At 42.7% G+C, this 20105-nt stretch overlaps 1 protein-coding gene across 2 annotated transcripts in view; it reads left to right on the forward strand.

Annotated features, from left to right (window-relative positions):
- Window positions 1–5838: 5838 nt before the first annotated feature.
- The window catches only part of HSD11B2 (hydroxysteroid 11-beta dehydrogenase 2), a 515757-nt gene continuing 501490 nt past the window's right edge, over window positions 5839–20105 (forward strand). For both annotated transcript variants that reach the window (XM_030203692.1, XM_030203693.1), the window contains exon 1: window positions 5839–6234. In XM_030203692.1, coding sequence (XP_030059552.1) covers window positions 5961–6234 — 274 coding nt within the window. In that variant the 5' untranslated portion in view covers window positions 5839–5960. The remainder of the gene's footprint in view (window positions 6235–20105) is intronic.

Here is a 20105-nt window from a genome sequence, read left to right on the forward strand (position 1 = left end):
CCTGTCGTAAAGCAGGTTCAACCACATGGTGCCGTAAAACATTGGTTCCCTGTTCATCGAGGTGGCTTTGCATTGTATTGTTTGTACCTTGTTCGCCTTTGCTGGTAACTGTTTGGGTTTTCTCACTTCCTCCAGGGTTTTTGTTGTTTTCTAGGGGGTGGTGTAAAGTTTTGGGGTGATGTAAGGGTCTGGTGACAACAATTCTCTTATTTACACAGCTCTGTGCTGTGGGGCGCTATGGTATGAAACTTATATTTAACAAAACAAAAAAATAGAACAATGTACAATTTTTTTTAACAAAGTCTCTCAAGGAAGGCCTTGTCCTCCTCCCTGTATGGCCTTTGCAGCAGGTTAACGAGCACCCTCTGCACCCTGAAGTGCTGCTTGTTAGCCTGCTGCGTTGCCAACATCTCCAGCTTCATTGTGTATTTTTATTTACCATTTCCCTTCTTTTCTGATTTTTCATGATTCATCACCAGTTTGTATAGCATAGGTAGTTGTTGGTTCCTCCTATACCCGTGTGTTTTTAACCTTGTTCAGGTAAGCATCAGCTTTTTCTCTTTTAACAAAAGGCCACCCAGCGGAAAAGGGGTTCGTGTTGCACTTCATGAAATTTTATTGAATTCATTTAATAACAATACAGGGATAATAAAAATACAATTAACAAGGTAAACAGAATGAATAGCCATATCAATGAATAACCAAATCAGAAAATATCCAAATATACATATCAAGGGAAGGGAAAGTAAGAGGGAAAAGGAGAGTTAGGGGGAAAGCAATCAAAAAACATAACCAGAACAGAATATCCTGCAATGAGCATAATACGTAGTAAAATAGATAACTGAAAATTAAAGAAAATCAAAAGAATAGAGACCTAAAGCTACATCTAAGCCATCTAAGGAAAGATAGACTTTTAAAGGCAACCAAAGTTTGTCAATGTAAAGAGAAGTCTTGACTTTAATGGCTAAAGATAACTCAAATTTATGGAGTTGTAAGACAGAATGCCACCAAAAGTGAGAATTGAGAACATCAGAAATCACAAACCAAATATTATTCCAAAATGTGAAGGTGTTAGGACAATCAAAAAGAATATGATTAAGAGTACCTATAGCAGATTTACAAGACCAACATAAATTACTGTCCAAAAGATCAGCCACTTTCATTTTATGAGGAGTCCATAGCGATCTATGATGAAGAAAGAAGAGAGATTTCAAATAACTTGCAGATGCTATGGGTCTGCTGATTCTGGACCAAAACAAACTGCACTGCTGATCTGTTAGTTGATATTGTAGTTCAGTCTCCCCAATAGAACGTAAACTGGATTTTCCACTGTAAACTGAAGTAATCAGGAACTTGTAGATTGTAGAGACAACATGGCCCTTTGATGCGATTGAAGAGACAAAATCAAAAAGTGAAGGAGCAGCCGTATGTAAAGATGTTAAATAATTCTGTATGGAGTCAAAGCAATGCTTCAATTGCATCCAATGGAAATATTGAGAAGAATTTAGATTGAACTGAGATTGTAGAGTGGTGAATGGTTTTAATTTGTTATTTGAAATAACATCTTCTATAGACCAAATGTTACTATAAATCCATTCTTTCCATTGGAGAGGATGATTATTTATACGAATATTAGGGTTACACCACAAGGATGATTTGAATGAAGTGCCAGGGGTTCGTGTTGCAACACTGCTTGGATATTGTTTCACATTGAGGGGCATAATTGAACGCGAACGCCCGTCTCCATGGGCGTCTATCTCCGTGGACGGGACCACGAAGGGGCGGGCCAGACCCATAGGAGCCAACTTTTCAAAATGATTGGGGGTGCTGAATTTTTTTTTCTTTTTTTACAGGCAGTGCGTCTCTCCCCCCCCCCCCCCCCCCCCCCCATCTTAAAATTCTGTCTACTGCAGTCTTCACCTGGGCAGTAGCAGCGCCACTTAGAGGCTGCCTGCAACCTGCACAAGGACTTCTTCCCTGAACAGTCCCACCCCTCAGTCCCTGTACTGTGCAAATATAAAGAGATGCAAATTTCAAAAACTGACATATTTCAATCACTATACTATAGGTTAACAAATACAAATAAAACAAAAAATGGAAAATATGATATCATTATAGTGGACTAAACACATTTTTCAATTAGCTTTCAAAGGCCAAAACCTCTTTCCTCAGGTCAGGACAGTATACTGCTGTTATGGTATTCTGTTCTGACATAAGAAAGGAGGGTTTGGTCTCCAAACATTAGTCAAAAATGTATTAAAATTAGTCCAGTAAAGGTATCACCTTACTTCCATTTTCTGTATTTATTAACACAGCTACCACACTACTTTATCCTAAACTAAAAATAAAATTCATTTTTCCTACCTTTGTGGTCTGGCCGTTTACTGTTTCTAATTGTTTTGGTCCCAGTCTCTTGTTTCTTCTTTCCTCGATCTTTAACTTTCCCCCTTTCCATCCAGCGTCTACCCCCTCTCTCCCCCCCTTTCCTTCCACCATCTGCCCCCTCTCTTCCCTCTTTCCATCCAGCGTCTATTTTCTCCATCCATGTGTAGTTTTTCTCCTCTCTCCCCTGCCCTCTCCCCCCATCCATATCCAGTAATTCTCCTCTCTCCCCTGCTCTCCCATCCATACTACTACTACTACTTATCATTTCTATAGCGCTACAAGGCATACGCAGCGTTGTACACCATACACAAAAAGACAGTCCCTGCTCAAAGCGCTTGCAATCTAGAACCAGATGCATCCATCATTCTGTGTTCACTGCAGTGTGGCACAGGTGAAGAGTAACCATACCACACATTTATACAGAACCCTGTCTGATTTTGCAGGGCACTTTCTCCACATACCATGCTCCAAAACATAAGGCAGCACTGAGGCTCTTTGAGGAGCAATAAATTCAGTGCTTTTTATTCTACATTTCATCCTATTCTCATTTGAGATTGTATTTCAAAGGAAACACTGTGCATATTTTACTATGGATAGACTACTACACAAAGCTCAGGAGCAGCTGGTTCCAATAGTAAACAAATAAGGCTTAACATACCACTCCTATTAAAAGTGCAGCACAAAGACACTAACCCTGCCCAAACTTCTGAACAGGCTACTTCTTTTCAAAATGCAAAGTGATTTTTCTATATTCTCTGGCTACAAGAACCAAAAACTCTTCTTTAGCATTTCAATTAAAATTTTAAAACAGAGAACTAAAAATGTTTTTCTTGCCATTGCAAATCTCCTTTTGGTTTCTCATCAGTTATGTGTCACAGCAGTTTAAGGTTCAATTGGCATTTGACCTTTTTAAACATTTGTAACAGCAGCCAGAGATAAAACAGAGCACCATTTAATCGGGAAAGACTCAGTGCTTGCATTCTGTTTGAGGGGTGTAGGCAGGAGAAATTTATTATAAATATTAAGACAAATCATGGCCATTAACTGAAAAGAAAAAAATAACCCTAAACATGAGCCCTTAGGACACTTTAGTCTCACTTTCAAAGACACATTTTTTCATGAAATAAGAGGACGACACAAATTAAACTTTTTTCTACCTCCTGTTAGTTTAAAATCTATTGCTTTGATTTACCTGACTGAAGGGCAGTGAAGCACAGCACAGCACAGCAGGCTATCTCTTGTCTTCTCTCCTTATCTCTCTCAGCCTCCCGCCCTTCTGTAAACAGGAAATGAGGGCGGGACGCTCAGAGAGGCAGCCTGCTGTGCTCCAGCCTGTTTTGCTTTCACTGCTGTTCAGGTAAAATCAGTTTTAAGTGCTGGCTGAGCTGCAGGAAAGCAAGGAGGGCAGGTTTCAAAATATTGGGGGTGCTCGAGCACCCACGGAGTCGGCGCCTATGGCCAGACCGTATTTTCGAAAAAGATGGGCGTCCATCTTTTGTTTCGATAATACTGTTGGTGCTGGGCAAATGCATCGGATTTGGGCGGATTTGAGCTGGGCGGTATCGGTTTTCAGTGATAATGGAAATCGAAGGCGCCCAGCTCAAAAACGAACAAATCCAAGGCATTTGGTCATGGGAGGGGCCAGGATTCGTAGTACACTGGTCCCCCTCACATGCCAGGACACCAACCGGGCACCCTAGGGGGCACTTGTAACAATTAAAAAAAAAATTAAAATACCTCCCAAGTCCATAGCTCCCTTACCTTGGGTGCTAAGCCCCCCAAATCCCCCCCAAAACCCACTCCCCACAACTCTACTCCATTACCATAGCACTTATGGCTGAAGGGGGCACCTAGATGTGGGTACAGTGGGTTTTGGGGGCGGTTTGGAGGGCTCCCATTTACCAGCACAAGTGTAACAGGTGGGGGGGATGGGCCTGGGTCCACCTGCCTGAAGTCCACTGCACCCACTAACAACTGCTCCAGGGACCTGCATACTGCTGTGGTGGAGCTGGGTATGACATTTGAGGCTGGCATACAGGCTGGAAAAAAGTTTTTAAAGTTTTTTTTTGGTGGGAGGGGGTTAGTGACCACTGGGGGAGTCAGGGGAGGTCATCCCCGATTCCCTCCGGTGGTCATTTGGGCAGTTAGAGCACTTTTTGGGGACTTGTTCGTGAAAAAAAGGGTCCAGAAAAAGTGACCCAAATTCTCGCTTCTGGCGCCCTTCTTTTTTCCATTATCGGCCGAGCGTGCCCATCTCTCCTCGGCTCATAAACATGTCCCAGTCCCACCTTCACCATGCCTCTGACACGCCCCTGTCAACTTTGTCCGTTTCCGCAACAGACTGCAGTTGGAGGCACCCAAAATTGGCTTTCGATTATACCGATTTGTGCGCCCATCTCCCGATTTGGGTCAAAATATGGGCGTCTCTCTCTTTCGAAAATAAGCCTGATTGTTGTATTGGTGGTGCCATGATTAAAAGCTTGACATTTCTTTGGAAAACGTTTGGAGGGTTTGTGGTCAAGCTACACTATTATTCATTTGCCCTGGAACTTGTTTCTCCCACTGCAAGGATCCCTTCTTTGGGTTTTAATTCCTGATTCTGCTTTTTGCTCACTATTGGTCACCAGATTTACCCACCAGAAGTCTGATAACTGTACAATGTAGTGAACAACCATCCTTTTCTCACAATAATTTGTACATTTTAATTTGTGATTTTTCCACATTTAACATTTAAAAAATAATACTATTTGGAATCCTATCCGGAATCCATCCTTTATTCATTTTAGCTATGGGGCTCAAGGTGGCTTGCTCGTTTCCTAAAGTCTAGAACCCCTGTTAGTTTCATTGGGCTTGTGTTGCCTGCCCCACAGAGTTCTTAGAAAGAAAACAAAGCCCTTCTTCTCAGGGCATTAGAAAGTGAGAGTGCTCCAAACAGACTAATAAGCAATGATAGCCACCAGGAGGTGGAGTGTGCACTGCATGGTATAGGAACCTGCTCTGTGGGTGTTTAAGCACCCCCAATATTGAGTAAACCCCCAATATTGACTGTGGAGGGGGGGGGGATATTTTCCTTTGGGTTTAACACCCCCAATCATTTTAAACAGTTGGCTCCTATGTTGCGTGTGTCATCTGAAGTATTATTTGAAAGAAGGAAACTGGCAGGCTGTTTCTTTTCGTCTTGAGTTAATCAGTAAACTCCTACTCTACTAGTTTACAAGACGAGCCTTAGCCGATTTGGGGAAGTGTGCTCTTCAGAACAGTGAGGAGGAGAGTGCGTATGTGTGTGAGAGAGAGCATGAGATGTTTTTGCAGTAACATTAACAGAGGAACAGAAGGAGGAAAACCAAGCTGAATTACAGTTAAACTTCAACCATTGGCCACAGATTAGGTCTGCCCCTCCCCCTCACACGAACTGATCTTTTATAAATCCTCTGTGTGTGCGCGATAGTTCTGTGACTTTGTGTTAAGTTACACTACGTTGTTCCCTTCTCTCCCCGAGACATCTCCTTCCAGGACAGCCCTCCACCTTCTCAGCTAGCAATTAGTTTGCTCTATCTACACCTCTCACTGACACAATGGAAGCTTTTTCGTTCTCTTGCTGGGCTTATGGTTCTGTCTGGTTCTTCTTTATTTGCCTGGGGTTGCAGAGATTTTCCAACTCTGCCATAGTGCTGACTCCGGCTCTACTTGTCTACTGCATGCTGATTGTCTTGTTGGAGTGGCTGTGCCATGTGTATCTGCCAACTGCTCTGGGAATCTTTCTCCTCAGCGGAGCTTGCTGGTATGTCCTGGGTGTCATCTCCCCAAGGAAGATGCTGCCGGTGTCAGGGAAAGCAGTTCTAATCACAGGTAAGTAACCTCAGCATTGCAAAGTATAAAACACAAACTGAGCAAAGTACCTTCTCTATTAGAGATGCTCAACATGACGTTGGGAGCCTAGAGTCAAGCTTTTCTTTGTCGATAAATGACAGATATCAGGGGAATGCAAGGGTAATTAATAATTAGGCGGATAGTTGCCTGTGTAATATAGGTAATATCTTTTATTGGATGTATGCCATGCAAACGGAGGTAATAACTACATTCTTGCCGTTTAAGATCTGGTTGTTGCACTAACTTGTATGTATTTTAAAATATATTTTTACAATTAAGTATGGTTTAACAAATGTATCTATATTTCTTTTCTCAAAGTAAGCATAAAAATTTTTAAAGTAAAAGAAGATTGGTCTAGTGGTAAGAACCCTGGACTATGATTAAATAACCAGGGTTCAAGTATCATACTTGACAAGTGTCTATGAGCTAGGGGGGTCTTTTACCAAGGTGCTTAGCATTTTTAGTTCACACTAAAAATCAGCTGGTGCTAAACACAGATGCCCTGTGAACATAATGGGTGTCTCAGCATTTAGTGCCAACTAAAAAACTTTTCTTGTTAAAAATATGGATGGTGGACACCTGGAGGTGATAGTACCAAAAAACAAACAAACAAACAAACAAACAAAAAAGACAGAATTCAAGCTCTCATTGGAGAGACACAAATGGACCCACTTACTGAAAAGTGTTACAGGTGTTCATTAATAGTAATGCATGTGTTTCCATTTGTGAAAAAAATTCCTATAATATGGGGAAAATATTCATACAAAGTAGCCAGTGATCATCAAGGGAGGTCATTGAGGGCTACAGGTAGGACCTGTTATTTCACTGTAATTAGCACATAGGTTTCATTGGCTAAAATGGGACCTGTACTAAAATAGCATGAGTTAGTGGTAAAATAGCACATCATAATGGTAACCCACATTGATAACTACACCTAAGGAGGGAAGTTAAGGGGGAAATTAATCAATGTGGGTTACCATTAAGACATGTTTATTTTACCACTTTGAGGGAAAGTTATCAGCATGTGGTCAAATAACCTGACTTAACTGTAGCCCAAGTCAGGTTATTTTACCACAGGGTCCCATTTTATGCAGTGAGGTCTGGGGGGAGTTATCAGCATGGGCTAGCATTAAGATGGGTGATTTTACTGTTAATTCCAATTATTAATAACTGGGTTTCATTTCATAAAATGGGATCTGTGATAAAATGGTATGAGTTACTGGTAAAATAATAGTAACCAACTTAATAGTAGCCCACACTGATAACTGTGCCCTTAGGACATATTATTTTACCACTAACTTGTGCTATTATAGCACAAGTCCCATTTTATGTAGTGAGACCTAGTTACTAATGGGAACCTTTCTAATGGGGAAAATTCTCTGTTACAATTGATCAAAATCTCACACCAGAAAGCCATGCGAAAAATACAACAAAGAAAATGTTCCATTCAATGTGGAAACTCAAAAGAAGTCACTTAACCCTCCATTGCCCCATGTAAGCCGCATTGAGCCTGCCACGAGTGGGAAAGTGCGGGGTACAAATGTAACAACAAAAAAAAAAAAGAGTAAGACCTTTCTTCCCAAGGGAATATTCCGTAGCCTGGTACAATCAATGGTGCTAAGTCACCTAGATTACTGCAATGCAATCTATGCCGGATGCAAAGAACAAATCATTAAGAAACTCCAAACTGCCCAAAACACAGCAGCTAGACTCATATTTGGAAAAACGAAATACGAAAGCGCCAAACCCCTAAGAGAAAAACTACACTGGCTCCCACTTAAAGAACGTATTGCGTTCAAAACCTGCACCCTGGTTCATAAAATCATTCACTGCGATGCCCCGGTCTACATGTCAGACCTCATAGACTTACCAACCAGGAACACAAAAAGATCAGCACACACATTCCTGAATCTCCACTACCCTAGCTGCAAAGGCCTAAAATATAAATCAACATATGCTTCCAGCTTCTCCTACATAAGCACGCAACTATGGAATGCACTACCAAACGCCATAAAAACAATGCACTACCTAACAAACTTCCGAAAATCACTAAAAACCAACCTGTTCAATAAGGCATACCATAATGATCAATCCTAAATACCAGACAACCAAACTTATACCAGAACTGGACAAAACCGAACTCTCTATACTGGACTGCTTCATTTACTTTGTCACTAATGAACTCTAACGCAAGACCACTTTATTTCCCATTCTGGAAATGAATTCTCCATATTTGACTGCTTAATTCACTCTGTCACTTATGAACCTAATGCAATACCACTTTGTATTTCTCATTCCGGAAATAGCGATCGCCATTACAGAATAATGTAAGCCACATTGAGCCTGCAAATAGGTGGGAAAATGTGGGATACAAATGCAACAAATAAATGCAAATGATGTTAGCTTGCCTGAGAACATAAAAACTTAACTGCACTGAGGGCTTCACACTCCAGGGTTTGTTGCTTCAACACTCAGAGGGGGAATGACAGATCACTTCAACACTTGGGAGGTGATTCCCATCCTCAAAGGGTCTTCATTGCATGTAGTGGTGGTGTAGTTAGAGGGGGCAAGAAGATCATGGCCCCCATTGTAGCTCATGTTAACAGCAGAAATAATGTGGATATATTATCGTTGATGATAACATTACATGTTAATTTCAATCTTAATGCCAAATTCAAAAAAAGTTTGTCATTCAGTAAATCAGGCACTAAAATCCTGACAAATTCAATGTTAAAGCTGGGAATTAATGCTTAATTTTAATGCATCTTATATTATGCCATATTATATTATATATATAGCAAGCTCTGGAACATCCTACCAAGATCGATTCGTATAGTCAATACCCATCTACCCTTCCGGAAGCTACTTAAAACTCACCTTTTCAAGCAAGCCTACACATATAACTTGACTTAATTAGAAATCCATCTGCGATACCTGGATCTGACTACTTGGCAGAACTTAAAAATTTATTATTTATTTAATTATTTTGATCATTTATACCCCGCCTTTTGCCGCAGTTTTGCAGCCTCAAAGCGGCTTACAATGAACCATTAAAATAAATGCAATGAGACTGAGAGGGTAGAAGGAACAGAGAGATAAAGGAAGAGAATATAAATACAATCTTAAACCAAATAAATAAGTAGGCAGGGCGATATAGGGCAAGCTGTTAGGGAAGGGAATATGTCCAAATGTCTTCAGTTTGGTTGGCTTCCTGCAGTGGAGTCACTGGGAGAGCCAGCAGGGTAGGCTTTTCGGAATAACGTGGTCTTCAGTGATATGCTTTTTCCTTTTGAATTCATCCCTCTCCGAGCCATTATTATACATTCTTTCTTATTCACAATACTCTACCCAACTTACACCCTCTTCCGTTCCCTACCTCTTCCACCTTCCTCCCTTATCCTTTTTTAGTCCACCTCTTTATATACTACTAGTAAAAAATGCCCATTTCAAAAGGGAAGGAAATGGGCACTAGCAAGGCCATCCCCCACCCTCCCTCGCTGTTCCAGACTCTGCCCTCCCTCCGTTTTCACCCCCCTTCCACGACCCTGTCGACCCCCCCCCCTTCTCGGGGAAAACCATCCCTCGCCGCCGTCCAGTACCTGTACTGACGGGGGACCCCAACCCCCGTCAGCCGAAGTCCTGTGGTGGCCTTCGCGGCATTGCTTCTTCAATGATTGTGTTCAAGTTCCTCTGCGTGCATCTGACGTCAGGCGCACGCAGAGGAACTTGAACCGAAGATCACTGAAGAAGCAACGCCACAAAGGCCAGCACAGGACTTCGGCTGACGGGGGTTGGGGTCCCCCGTCAGCACAGGTACTGGACGGCGGCGGGGGACAGTTGTTGCTAAGAAGGGGGGTCAACAGGGTCATGGAAGGGGGGGTCCAGTGGGCCGTAACGCGGGGGGGGTTTGTAATCGGAGGGAGGGCGGAGTGTGGAACTCGGTGGGCGGGGGGGTTCTGTGTTGCCCCGCTCCCTTGCTCCGAAGTGGCAGGGAGCGGCGCAATGACAGCTGATTCCCAGGCAGGGGGAGGAGTAGGCTCCTCCCCTTGATTTGGTATCAGCTGTCAGTGACGTCAGTGCGTGCCTGCCTAGCAGACCACCTCCGAGGGAGGCACGGTCCCAGGCACATTCGAATGTAGGAGGTGAAAATTATTATATAGGATATTTAAATATTTTATCCATTTTGTGCTATCTTGTAAATTTTGTTTTATTGTAAGCCGCATTGAGCCTGCTAACAAGTGAGAAAGCGCGGGTTATAAATGTTACAATACATACATACATACGTACATACATGTTAGTAGCAGATGGCTAGAGAAGACCACAAATCATGTAAGACTGTGTCAGTCCAGGATGCACAAAGACATGGGCATGCTGGGTTGTTCAAGGGATCTTTTTAAAAAATTAATGTCTTTCCCAATGTATACTCTTGCAATAATTGAGTACCTTTAAGATAATTTTTTTCTTTAAACAGTTGTGAATGACACAGTTGCTGGCTCTACCAGATGGAGGGGCATTTTCGATATGACATCTGTCTGACTTTGGACGTTTTGCTCAAAATGTCCAGAATCTGAATAGCGAATATAGTGATTTTCAAAACAGCAAAATGTTTATCTCTTTTTCTGAAACTGGCCACTTTCCTAGATGTTTTTGTGCTCCATGAATTTATCTTTAGTTCATTTTCAAAAAAACAAAAAAACAAAAAAACCATCCAAGTGAAAAATGCACAAAATCAAGCCATTGGGATGTAGGAGGAGCCAGCATGCTTATTTATTTTTATTTGTTGCATTTGTATCCCACATTTTCCCACCTATTTGCAGGCTCAATGTGGCTTACATTATTCCGTAATGGCGATCGCCATTTCCGGAATGAGAAATACAAAGTGGTATTGCATTAAAGTTCATAAGTAACAGAGTAGATTAAGCAGTCAAGTATACAGTGGTGGAAATAAGTATTTGATCCCTTGCTGATTTTGTAAGTTTGCCCACTGACAAAGACATGAGCAGCCCATAATTGAAGGGTAGGTTATTAGTAACAGTGAGATATAGCACATCACAAATTAAATCCGGAAAATCACATTGTGGAAAGTATATGAATTTATTTGCATTCTGCAGAGGGAAATAAGTATTTAATCCCTCTGGCAAACAAGACCTAATACTTGGTGGCAAAACCCTTGTTGGCAAGCACAGCGGTCAGACGTCTTCTGTAGTTGATGATGAGGTTTGCACACATGTCAGGAGGAATTTTGGTCCACTCCTCTTTGCAGATCATCTCTAAATCATTAAGAGTTCTGGGCTGTCGCTTGGCAACTCGCAGCTTCAGCTCCCTCCATAAGTTTTCAATGGGATTAAGGTCTGGTGACTGGCTAGGCCACTCCATGACCCTAATGTGCTTCTTCCTGAGCCACTCCTTTGTTGCCTTGGCTGTATGTTTTGGGTCATTGTCGTGCTGGAAGACCCAGCCACGACCCATTTTTAAGGCCCTGGCGGAGGGAAGGAGGTTGTCACTCAGAATTGTACGGTACATGGCCCCATCCATTCTCCCATTGATGCGGTGAAGTAGTCCTGTGCCCTTAGCAGAGAAACACCCCCAAAACATAACATTTCCACCTCCATGCTTGACAGTGGGGACGGTGTTCTTTGGGTCATAGGCAGCATTTCTCTTCCTCCAAACACGGCGAGTTGAGTTCATGCCAAAGAGCTCAATTTTTGTCTCATCTGACCACAGCACCTTCTCCCAATCACTCTCGGCATCATCCAGGTGTTCACTGGCAAACTTCAGACGGGCCGTCACATGTGCCTTCCGGAGCAGGGGGACCTTGCGGGCACTGCAGGATTGCAATCCGTTATGTCGTAATGTGTTACCAATGGTTTTCGTGGTGACAGTGGTCCCAGCTGCCTTGAGATCATTGACAAGTTCCCCCCTTGTAGTTGTAGGCTGATTTCTAACCTTCCTCATGATCAAGGATACCCCACGAGGTGAGATTTTGCGTGGAGCCCCAGATCTTTGTCGATTGACAGTCATTTTGTACTTCTTCCATTTTCTTACTATGGCACCAACAGTTGTCTCCTTCTCGCCCAGCGTCTTACTGATGGTTTTGTAGCCCATTCCAGCCTTGTGCAGGTGTATGATCTTGTCCCTGACATCCTTAGACAGCTCCTTGCTCTTGGCCATTTTGTAGAGGTTAGAGTCTGACTGATTCACTGAGTCTTTCATACAGGTGACCATTGCCGACAGCTGTCTGTCATGCAGGTAACGAGTTGATTTGGAGCATCTACCTGGTCTGTAGGGACCAGATCTCTTACTGGTTGGTGGGGGATCAAATACTTATTTCCCTCTGCAGAATGCAAATAAATTCATATACTTTCCACAATGTGATTTTCCGGATTTAATTTGTGATGTGCTATCTCTCACTGTTACCAATAACCTACCCTTCAATTATGGGCTGCTCATGTCTTTGTCAGTGGGCAAACTTACAAAATCAGCAAGGGATCAAATACTTATTTCCACCACTGTAGATAAATTCATATTCGGAATGAGAAATAAAGTGGTATTGCGTTAAAGTTCCTTTGTGATAGAGTGACTGAGGCAGTCAAGTATAGAGAGTTCAGTTTTGTCCGGTTCTGGTATGAGTTTTGTTGTCTGGTATTTAGGATGGATCATTGTGGTATGCCTTATTGAACAGGTTGGTTTTTAGTGATTTTCGGAAGTTAGTTAGGTCGTGCATTGTTTTTATGGCGTTTGGTAGTGCATTCCATAGTTGCGTGCTTATGTAGGAGAAGCTGGATGCATATGTTAATTTATATTTTAGTCCTTTGCAGCTGGGGTAGTGGAGATTCAGGCATGTGTGTGCTGATCTTTTTTTTGTTCCTGGTTGGTAAGTCTATGAGGTCTGACATATAGACTGGGGCCTCGCCGTGAATGATTTTATGAACCAGAGTGCAAGTTTTGAACGTAATACGTTCTTTAAGTAGGAGCCAGTGTAATTTTTCTCTTAGGGGTTTGGCGCTTTCATATTTCGTTTTTCCAAATATGAATCTGGCTGCTGTGTTTTGGGCAGTTTGGAGTTTCTTAATGATTTGTTCTTTGCATCCGGCATAGATTGCATTGCTGCATAGGAGCCAACTTTTCAAAATGATTGGGGGTGCTGAATTTTTTTTTTTTTTTTTTAGAGGTGGTGCATTCCCCCCTCCCCCTTGACCCACTCCCCCTCCTCCTCCCTCTTGAGTTCCAGGCCCCCCTCCCTTTCCTCTCTCTCTCCTTTCCCTCCCCCTCCCTCTGAGTTCCAGGGTCGTCGTCCCTCCCTTCCTCCCTCCCTCCCTCCCTTCGAGTTCCAGGCCCCCTCCCTCCGAATTTTAAAAGTGGAAGGGGGTCATTAACTACCGGGGAAGTAAGGGGAGTCATTCCTTTATTCCTCCACTGGTTATCTGGTCATTTAGGGCACTTTTTTGTGACTTAGTCATTATTAAAACAGGTCTAGCTCAACTTTGTCTTAGCTTTAGTCCTGGATGGTTTGGTTTTGTTCCGTTATGGCAGAAAAATGTCTCAAGTGTTGGGAGCACCCTAATCCTGCCCCAACATGCCCCTGTCAGGATTCCTTGTGATTTGGACGCACTGCAGACAAAATACATATATATTACAGAAGAGGTTTACAGCACCCCAACACAAACTCTGCTCCTGGGACAAACTAACATATGTTCTGGGCTCTGAATTCTTCTTTGTGATCAATACGTAAATTGCAAAAAGATATGATGTTTTAAGATTGCACACATCTGAAATATGAAGAAAATACCTATGTGATCTGAAAGCTTATGGGTAAATATCCAGCATCACGTGTCCTGCGGGTGTTCTATAACCATCTGTTGCTTGCACAGCATGTACCCTACCATGATGTGCTCTAGAGGAACACTTTCAGTGTCCTGTGTCCAACAAACACTCTATAGCCATGTGTGATGTGCACAACTTTAGGGAGGAAAAAAGAATACTGGGTATAACAGCACTCACATCTTCCAGGGAGAGAAGGAACACTGGAAACTATAGCATGCACACTCAGCAGTGAATCTGTATCCCCTGCTGGCATTATCAAAGAGCTAACAAGAGGCCCCTTCCCCCACCTCCATAAGATGGTATAGCACTGCAGCCATTAATATAAGGTAAGTGATTCCATAGAGGAGTAGGGGCCCACAGGCACTTACCTACTCTGCCTGTTAATAAATCCAGCCCTGCTTGTGTCTTATAACCTGGTGCCAAATGCCAGCAGGCGTTCTGTAAGCATATAGTTAGCAGATGCTATATAACCATTGTGACAAGCAAGCAAGTGTTGCTAGTTACTGCCTTAAAGAAAAATTAGGCTTCTTGTAGCATTAGGTACCTTAGCCCTTTAAAAGGTGAAATAGATATTCCTTCTGGTTGAACTACATGTCCCAGAATGCACTTGGTACTTTATAGCATTTTGTAAGCCACATTGAGCCTGTAAATAGGTGGGAAAATGTGGGATACAAGTGCAGCAAATAAATAAATAGCAGAGCAGTGGAGCTGAAGCAGCCTTAGTAGTAAGCAGTACTCCCAGTTACTGGTAATTAGTAGCAGTGCAAGCTGCTAGAGAAAAAGCTAGTTGCTGTGTTGACAGAGAGAGAGGTAGGAAGGATAGCAGGAAAAGAGTAGAAGCGCTCCCTGTTTTAAGCTAGTGAAGCCTGGAAAAGGGGAAGGGTTCCCCAGGGACAAAGAAACCTGGGAAGGGTTTCCTTGAGGCCCAGAAAAGAACTGGATTTAATATTTTGGAAGACTGACATCCCAGTTGGAAAAGGGGACATAGAATTTCCTGTGTGGAAACTGTATGAGTAGCCCAAAAGCCCTGAAATCAACTGTAGTAGGCAGAAGTGTGGCCAGGTTGTAATGTAGGGGGAGCAGATATTTTGTAAAATAGGTGCAGGTGTGAGGCTGAAGAGCCAATTTGCATAGGCGTCATTTCATTCAAAATTCATTTGGTGGAGCAGCCTTTCTAGCTATGCCTCTGTTGGTAGGAATCCTGATTGGGGAAGGATTGGATGGTAGGTTTTGGGACAGCGGAGGCATAGCTTCAAAGGTTTGTTGAAGTTGTTTTTTTTTTTTCTGTAATTTGCTCTCTAGCTCTAAGTGCAAATCTTATACCAGAGAGTGTGGGAGGGGAAGATCCCATATACTGACAAGATGGTCTGAAAGGAAAATACAGGTGGAGATTGGGACAGAGTCAGCATGATTTCAGCTGAGGGAAGTCCTGCCTCACCAATTTGCTTCATTTCTTTGAAGGCGTAAATAAATATGTGGATAAAGGGTGAGCCAGTTGATGTAGTGTATCTAGATTTTCAGAAAGCTTTTGATAAAGTTCTTCATGAGAGCCTCCTGAGAAAATTAGTCATGGGATAGGAGGCAAGGTTCTGGTGTGGATTAGGAATTGATTATTGGACAGAAAACAAAGGGTAGGGAAATAGTCATTTCTCTTAATGGAGGAGAGTGAACAGTGGAGTGCCACAGGGATCTGTACTGGCACCAGTACTATTTAACATATTTATAAATGATATGGAAATTGGAATGACAAGTGAGGTGATCAAATTTGCAGATGATACAAAACTATTCAAGGTTGTTAAAACACGTGCGGACTGTGAAATATTGCAGGAAGATCTTAGGAAATTGGAAGACTCTGCATCCAAATGGCAGATGAAATTTAATGTGGACAAATGCAAGGTGATGCACATTGGAAAGAATAATCCGAATCATAGTTACCTGATGCTAGAGTCCACCTTGGGGGTCAGCACTCAAGAAAAAGATCTAGGTGGTGGTGTAGATAATATGTTGAAATCTTCTGCTCTGTGTGCAGCGGCGGCCAAAAAAGCAAACGGGTGCTAGGAATTATTAGGAAAGGGATGGTGAATAAAACCAAAAACACTATAATGCCTTTGTATCTCTCCATGGTGAGTCCACATCTTGAGTATTGCGTTCAGTTTTGTTCGCTGTATCTCAAAAAAGATATCATGGAATTAGAAAAGGTTGAAAGAGCAACCAAAATGATAAAGGGGATGGAACTCTTCTCGTATGAGGAAAGGCTAAAGAGGTTAGGGCTCTTCAGCTTGGAAAAGAGAAGGATGAGGGGAGGTATGATTTAGGTCTACAAAATCCAGAGTGGTGTAGATTTTCTTTACTCGTTCCAAAAGTACAAGGACTAGGGGACACTCAAGAAAGTTACATGGAAATACTTTTAAAACAAATAGGAGGAAATATTTTTTCACTCAGTGAATAGTTAAACTCTGGAACTGTTTGCTGGAGTATGTGGTAACAGCGGTTAGTGTATCTGGGTTTAAAAAAGGTTTAGACAAATTCCTGGAGGAAAAGTCCATAGTCTGCTATTGAGACAGACATGGGAAGCAACTGCTTGCTCTGGGATTTGTAGTAAGGAGTGTTGCCACAATTTGGGTTTCTGTCAGGTACTTGTGACCTGGCTTGGCCACTGTTTGGAAAACAGGCTAGATGGACCATTGGTCTGACCCAATATGGCTACTCTTATGTTTTTATGTTATGACTGTATAGACTGAGGAAGTAGGCCTCATTTGAGAAGTGGTAGGGTTCCTCTATAACCCTGTTTAGTAAAAATTTCATAGAAGTATATTTTTTCTTTGTTTATTTGACAATACGTGTTTAGCCTTCTAAACCATTGGCCTCAGTGTTTGGTATACTGCTTGAGAGGGTAGGGGCAGGGCTAGTGGTTTTAGAAGTCTGAGAAATCTCAAACAACCAGTGGATGGCACTCCAGAGAGGCTGATGACCCGAGTTGGGGCATGTGTGTTCCCTCTTGGTCACACTATGAGGGGGATAATCAAACGGCGCTGGCCATCTCCGAGTACGGCGCCACGAAGGGGCAGAGCCAACAGTATTTTCAAAAAAGATGGCCGTCCATCTTCTTTTTTTCGATAATACGGTTGGGGCCGCCCAAATGTCAGAGAAGGCCGAGTTTGAAATGGTCGGCCTCTGTTTTTGCCCATAATGGAAACCGAAGCCGGCGATCTCAAACCCAACCAAATCCAAGGCATTTGGTCGTGCACTGGTCCCCCTCACATGCCAGGACACCAACCTGGCACCCTAGGGGGCACTTCTAAAAAGTAAAACAATAAATAAAAATAGCTCCTAGGTGCATAGCTCCCTTACCTTCGGTGCTGAGCCCCCCAAAACCCACTCCCCCACAACTATACACCACTACCATAGCCCTAAGGGGTGAAGGGGGGCACCTACATGTGGGTACAGTGGGTTTTGGGGGGGGGGGTTGGAGGGCTCCCATTAACCACCACAAGTGTAAAAGGTGGGGAGGGGGGTATGGGCCTGGGTCCGCCTGCCTGAAGTCCACTGCACCCACTAAAATTGCTCCAGGGACCTGTATACTGCTGCGATAGACCTGAGTATGACATTTAAGGCTGGCAAAAAAAGTTTTGAAAGTTGTTTTTTTGAGGGTGGGAGGGGGTTAGTGACCACAGGGGAGGTGATCCCCCGATTCCCTCCGGTGGTCATCTGGTCAGTTCGGGCACTTTTTTGGGAGTTGGACCTGAAAAAAAAGGGTCCAAATAAAGCGGACCAAATTCTTGTGAAGGCCGGCTTTCTTTTGTCCATTATCTGGCGAAGTTGGCCATCTCAATGCACGCCCCCATCCCACCTTCGCTACCATGCCGACACACCCCCTTGAACTTTCGTCAGCACCGCAACAGAACATACTGATTTGGCCAACTTCAGGAGATCACCGGCCATCTCCTGATTTGTGTCGGAAGATGGCCGGCGATCTCTTTCGAAAATCAGGCCCTATGTGTCCTAGGCAATATACTCTCTAAGCAGCTCTAGGTTATTCAGGAGTTGCCCGCCAGTGTTCTGCCAGTGGAGGATGGTGTTTCAGTACTGCAGCATCAGTTGCAAGGGACAGGCAGTTCTCTCACAATTGAAAGCGCAATAGTGAAGCACCACCCCTGCCCACCTGCAGGAATGCTGGCGGCAAACTCCTGCATAGCTTAAAGCTGATTTGAGGGAGCATTGGTCGTAGGTACAGCAGGTGTTGTTTAACCAGTGGTATTTTTATTATTTTTTTTTAATAAAGGTATTAGATTGGGGGCAAGCAGTAGCATCTAACTGCTATGGGGGAAGGAAGCAAATTGTTGCACTTCAAAAAGGTTCCAGTTCAGTGATCTGGCACAGCCTGACAAAATCAGCAAGCACTGTCTATATAGCAGATGATTTGTAATGAATGCTCTTTCATTTTAATTGTGGCCTAATGGATAGAGCAGCAGGCTGAGAACCAAAGAAGCCCAGAAATCCCACTGCAGCACCTCGTGATTTTGGACAAGTTGCTCAATTTCCATTGCCATACATACAACTAAGGGATCCTTTTACTAAGGTTCGCTGAAAAATGGGCTGCGCTAGTGTAGGAGTGTGTTTTGGGCATACGCAGATCCATTTTTCAGCGCGCCTGTAAAAAAGGCATTTTTTAATTTTTGCCGAAAATGGATGTGCGGCAAAATAAAAATTGGCACGTGTCTATTTTGGGTCTGAGACCTTACCGCCACCCATTGACTTAGCAGTAAGGTCTCACGTGGTAACTGTGTGGTAATTGTCTATGCACGTAGAATGATGATACCGCCTAGTTTCTGCCGCGCATAGGAAAATAAAAGTTTTCTGGTACGTTTAGCGGACGCGCATAAAAAAACAAAATTACCACCCGGGCGGTAACTCCTACATACGTACACAGCTTAGTAAAAGGGCCCCTTAGATTGTGAACCCACCAGGAACAAAAAAAAAAATACCCACTGTACTTGAATGTAAGCTGCTTCAATAACTTGCAGGTAATATAGAAGACATTAATATACATATCTTTTCAGTAAATGTGCAGAAATGTATTGAAAACATGACAATAACAATACATATTACCACACCCTCATGCTGTTGTCACATACCTTGTAAAATACAAGACAGATTTAAACAAAACAAAACAGCTTTCCAGTGTACACTTCGGAAAAACTTATATGACCTTTTTTCAATTCGTATCACACGAAGCTTCTGTTTCAGTCATAGATTTTGTTCGAAATGTCCTCCTCAAGCAGAAACATAAGCATGAAGACGTGTACACCACCGTCTTATTGCAGTGGCGATCACACGTTAATCAAGTTCTTCCCATGCAGTCACTACTCTTCTGATGTACTTCTGTTCTAGTTTCATCATTCTTTATCAGAAGCTTATTTAAAGCCCCCTCCCCCCCCCCAAATTTTAAATTCTGTGTTGAAAATTCAGCAACAAACTGTTTTTCGTCATATTTAGTTTGTCACAAAAACTTGATAACAGTCTTCAATAAACACCATTTTCATAGTGTAAACAATGTCATTGCACATATGTCACTTTTGCATGGTAGAAAAAGTAAGCAGCATGGTCTGGGGTTCAGTTATGTAAAGTGTTGCTTGAAATTTATTTTCAAGTTCCCTTTTCCCCCATTCACTCTGTCCAGAGCTGTCCAAGTCCCTACTGCCACCAACAGCTCTCCCCTGCCTGCTCCTGCACTGCCGAATATACATGTATAAACGGAATGTCAAAAGTAGATGTTCCAGTTATATCTACTTTTTGGGTAGCACTGCTATTGTCACATGTTTAGATTATACAAGTGGTGCCACACCCAGAATGCTCAAAACTTGGCCCTTTTTCCTACATATAATTCCAGACATGTTGAGTAATTTTATAACAAGTCACCTGTGTTGAAAGTCCAAGCAGATGCCTATTTTACAGTGACACAAAGGTACCTACAGTGCTCATTTTTAAAACAGATGGATGTCTTAAAATGCCTTAAGGGTCCATCT

Source organism: Microcaecilia unicolor, chromosome 5 (assembly GCF_901765095.1).
Source record: "Microcaecilia unicolor chromosome 5, aMicUni1.1, whole genome shotgun sequence".
Classification (NCBI taxonomy): Eukaryota; Metazoa; Chordata; class Amphibia; order Gymnophiona; family Siphonopidae; genus Microcaecilia; species Microcaecilia unicolor.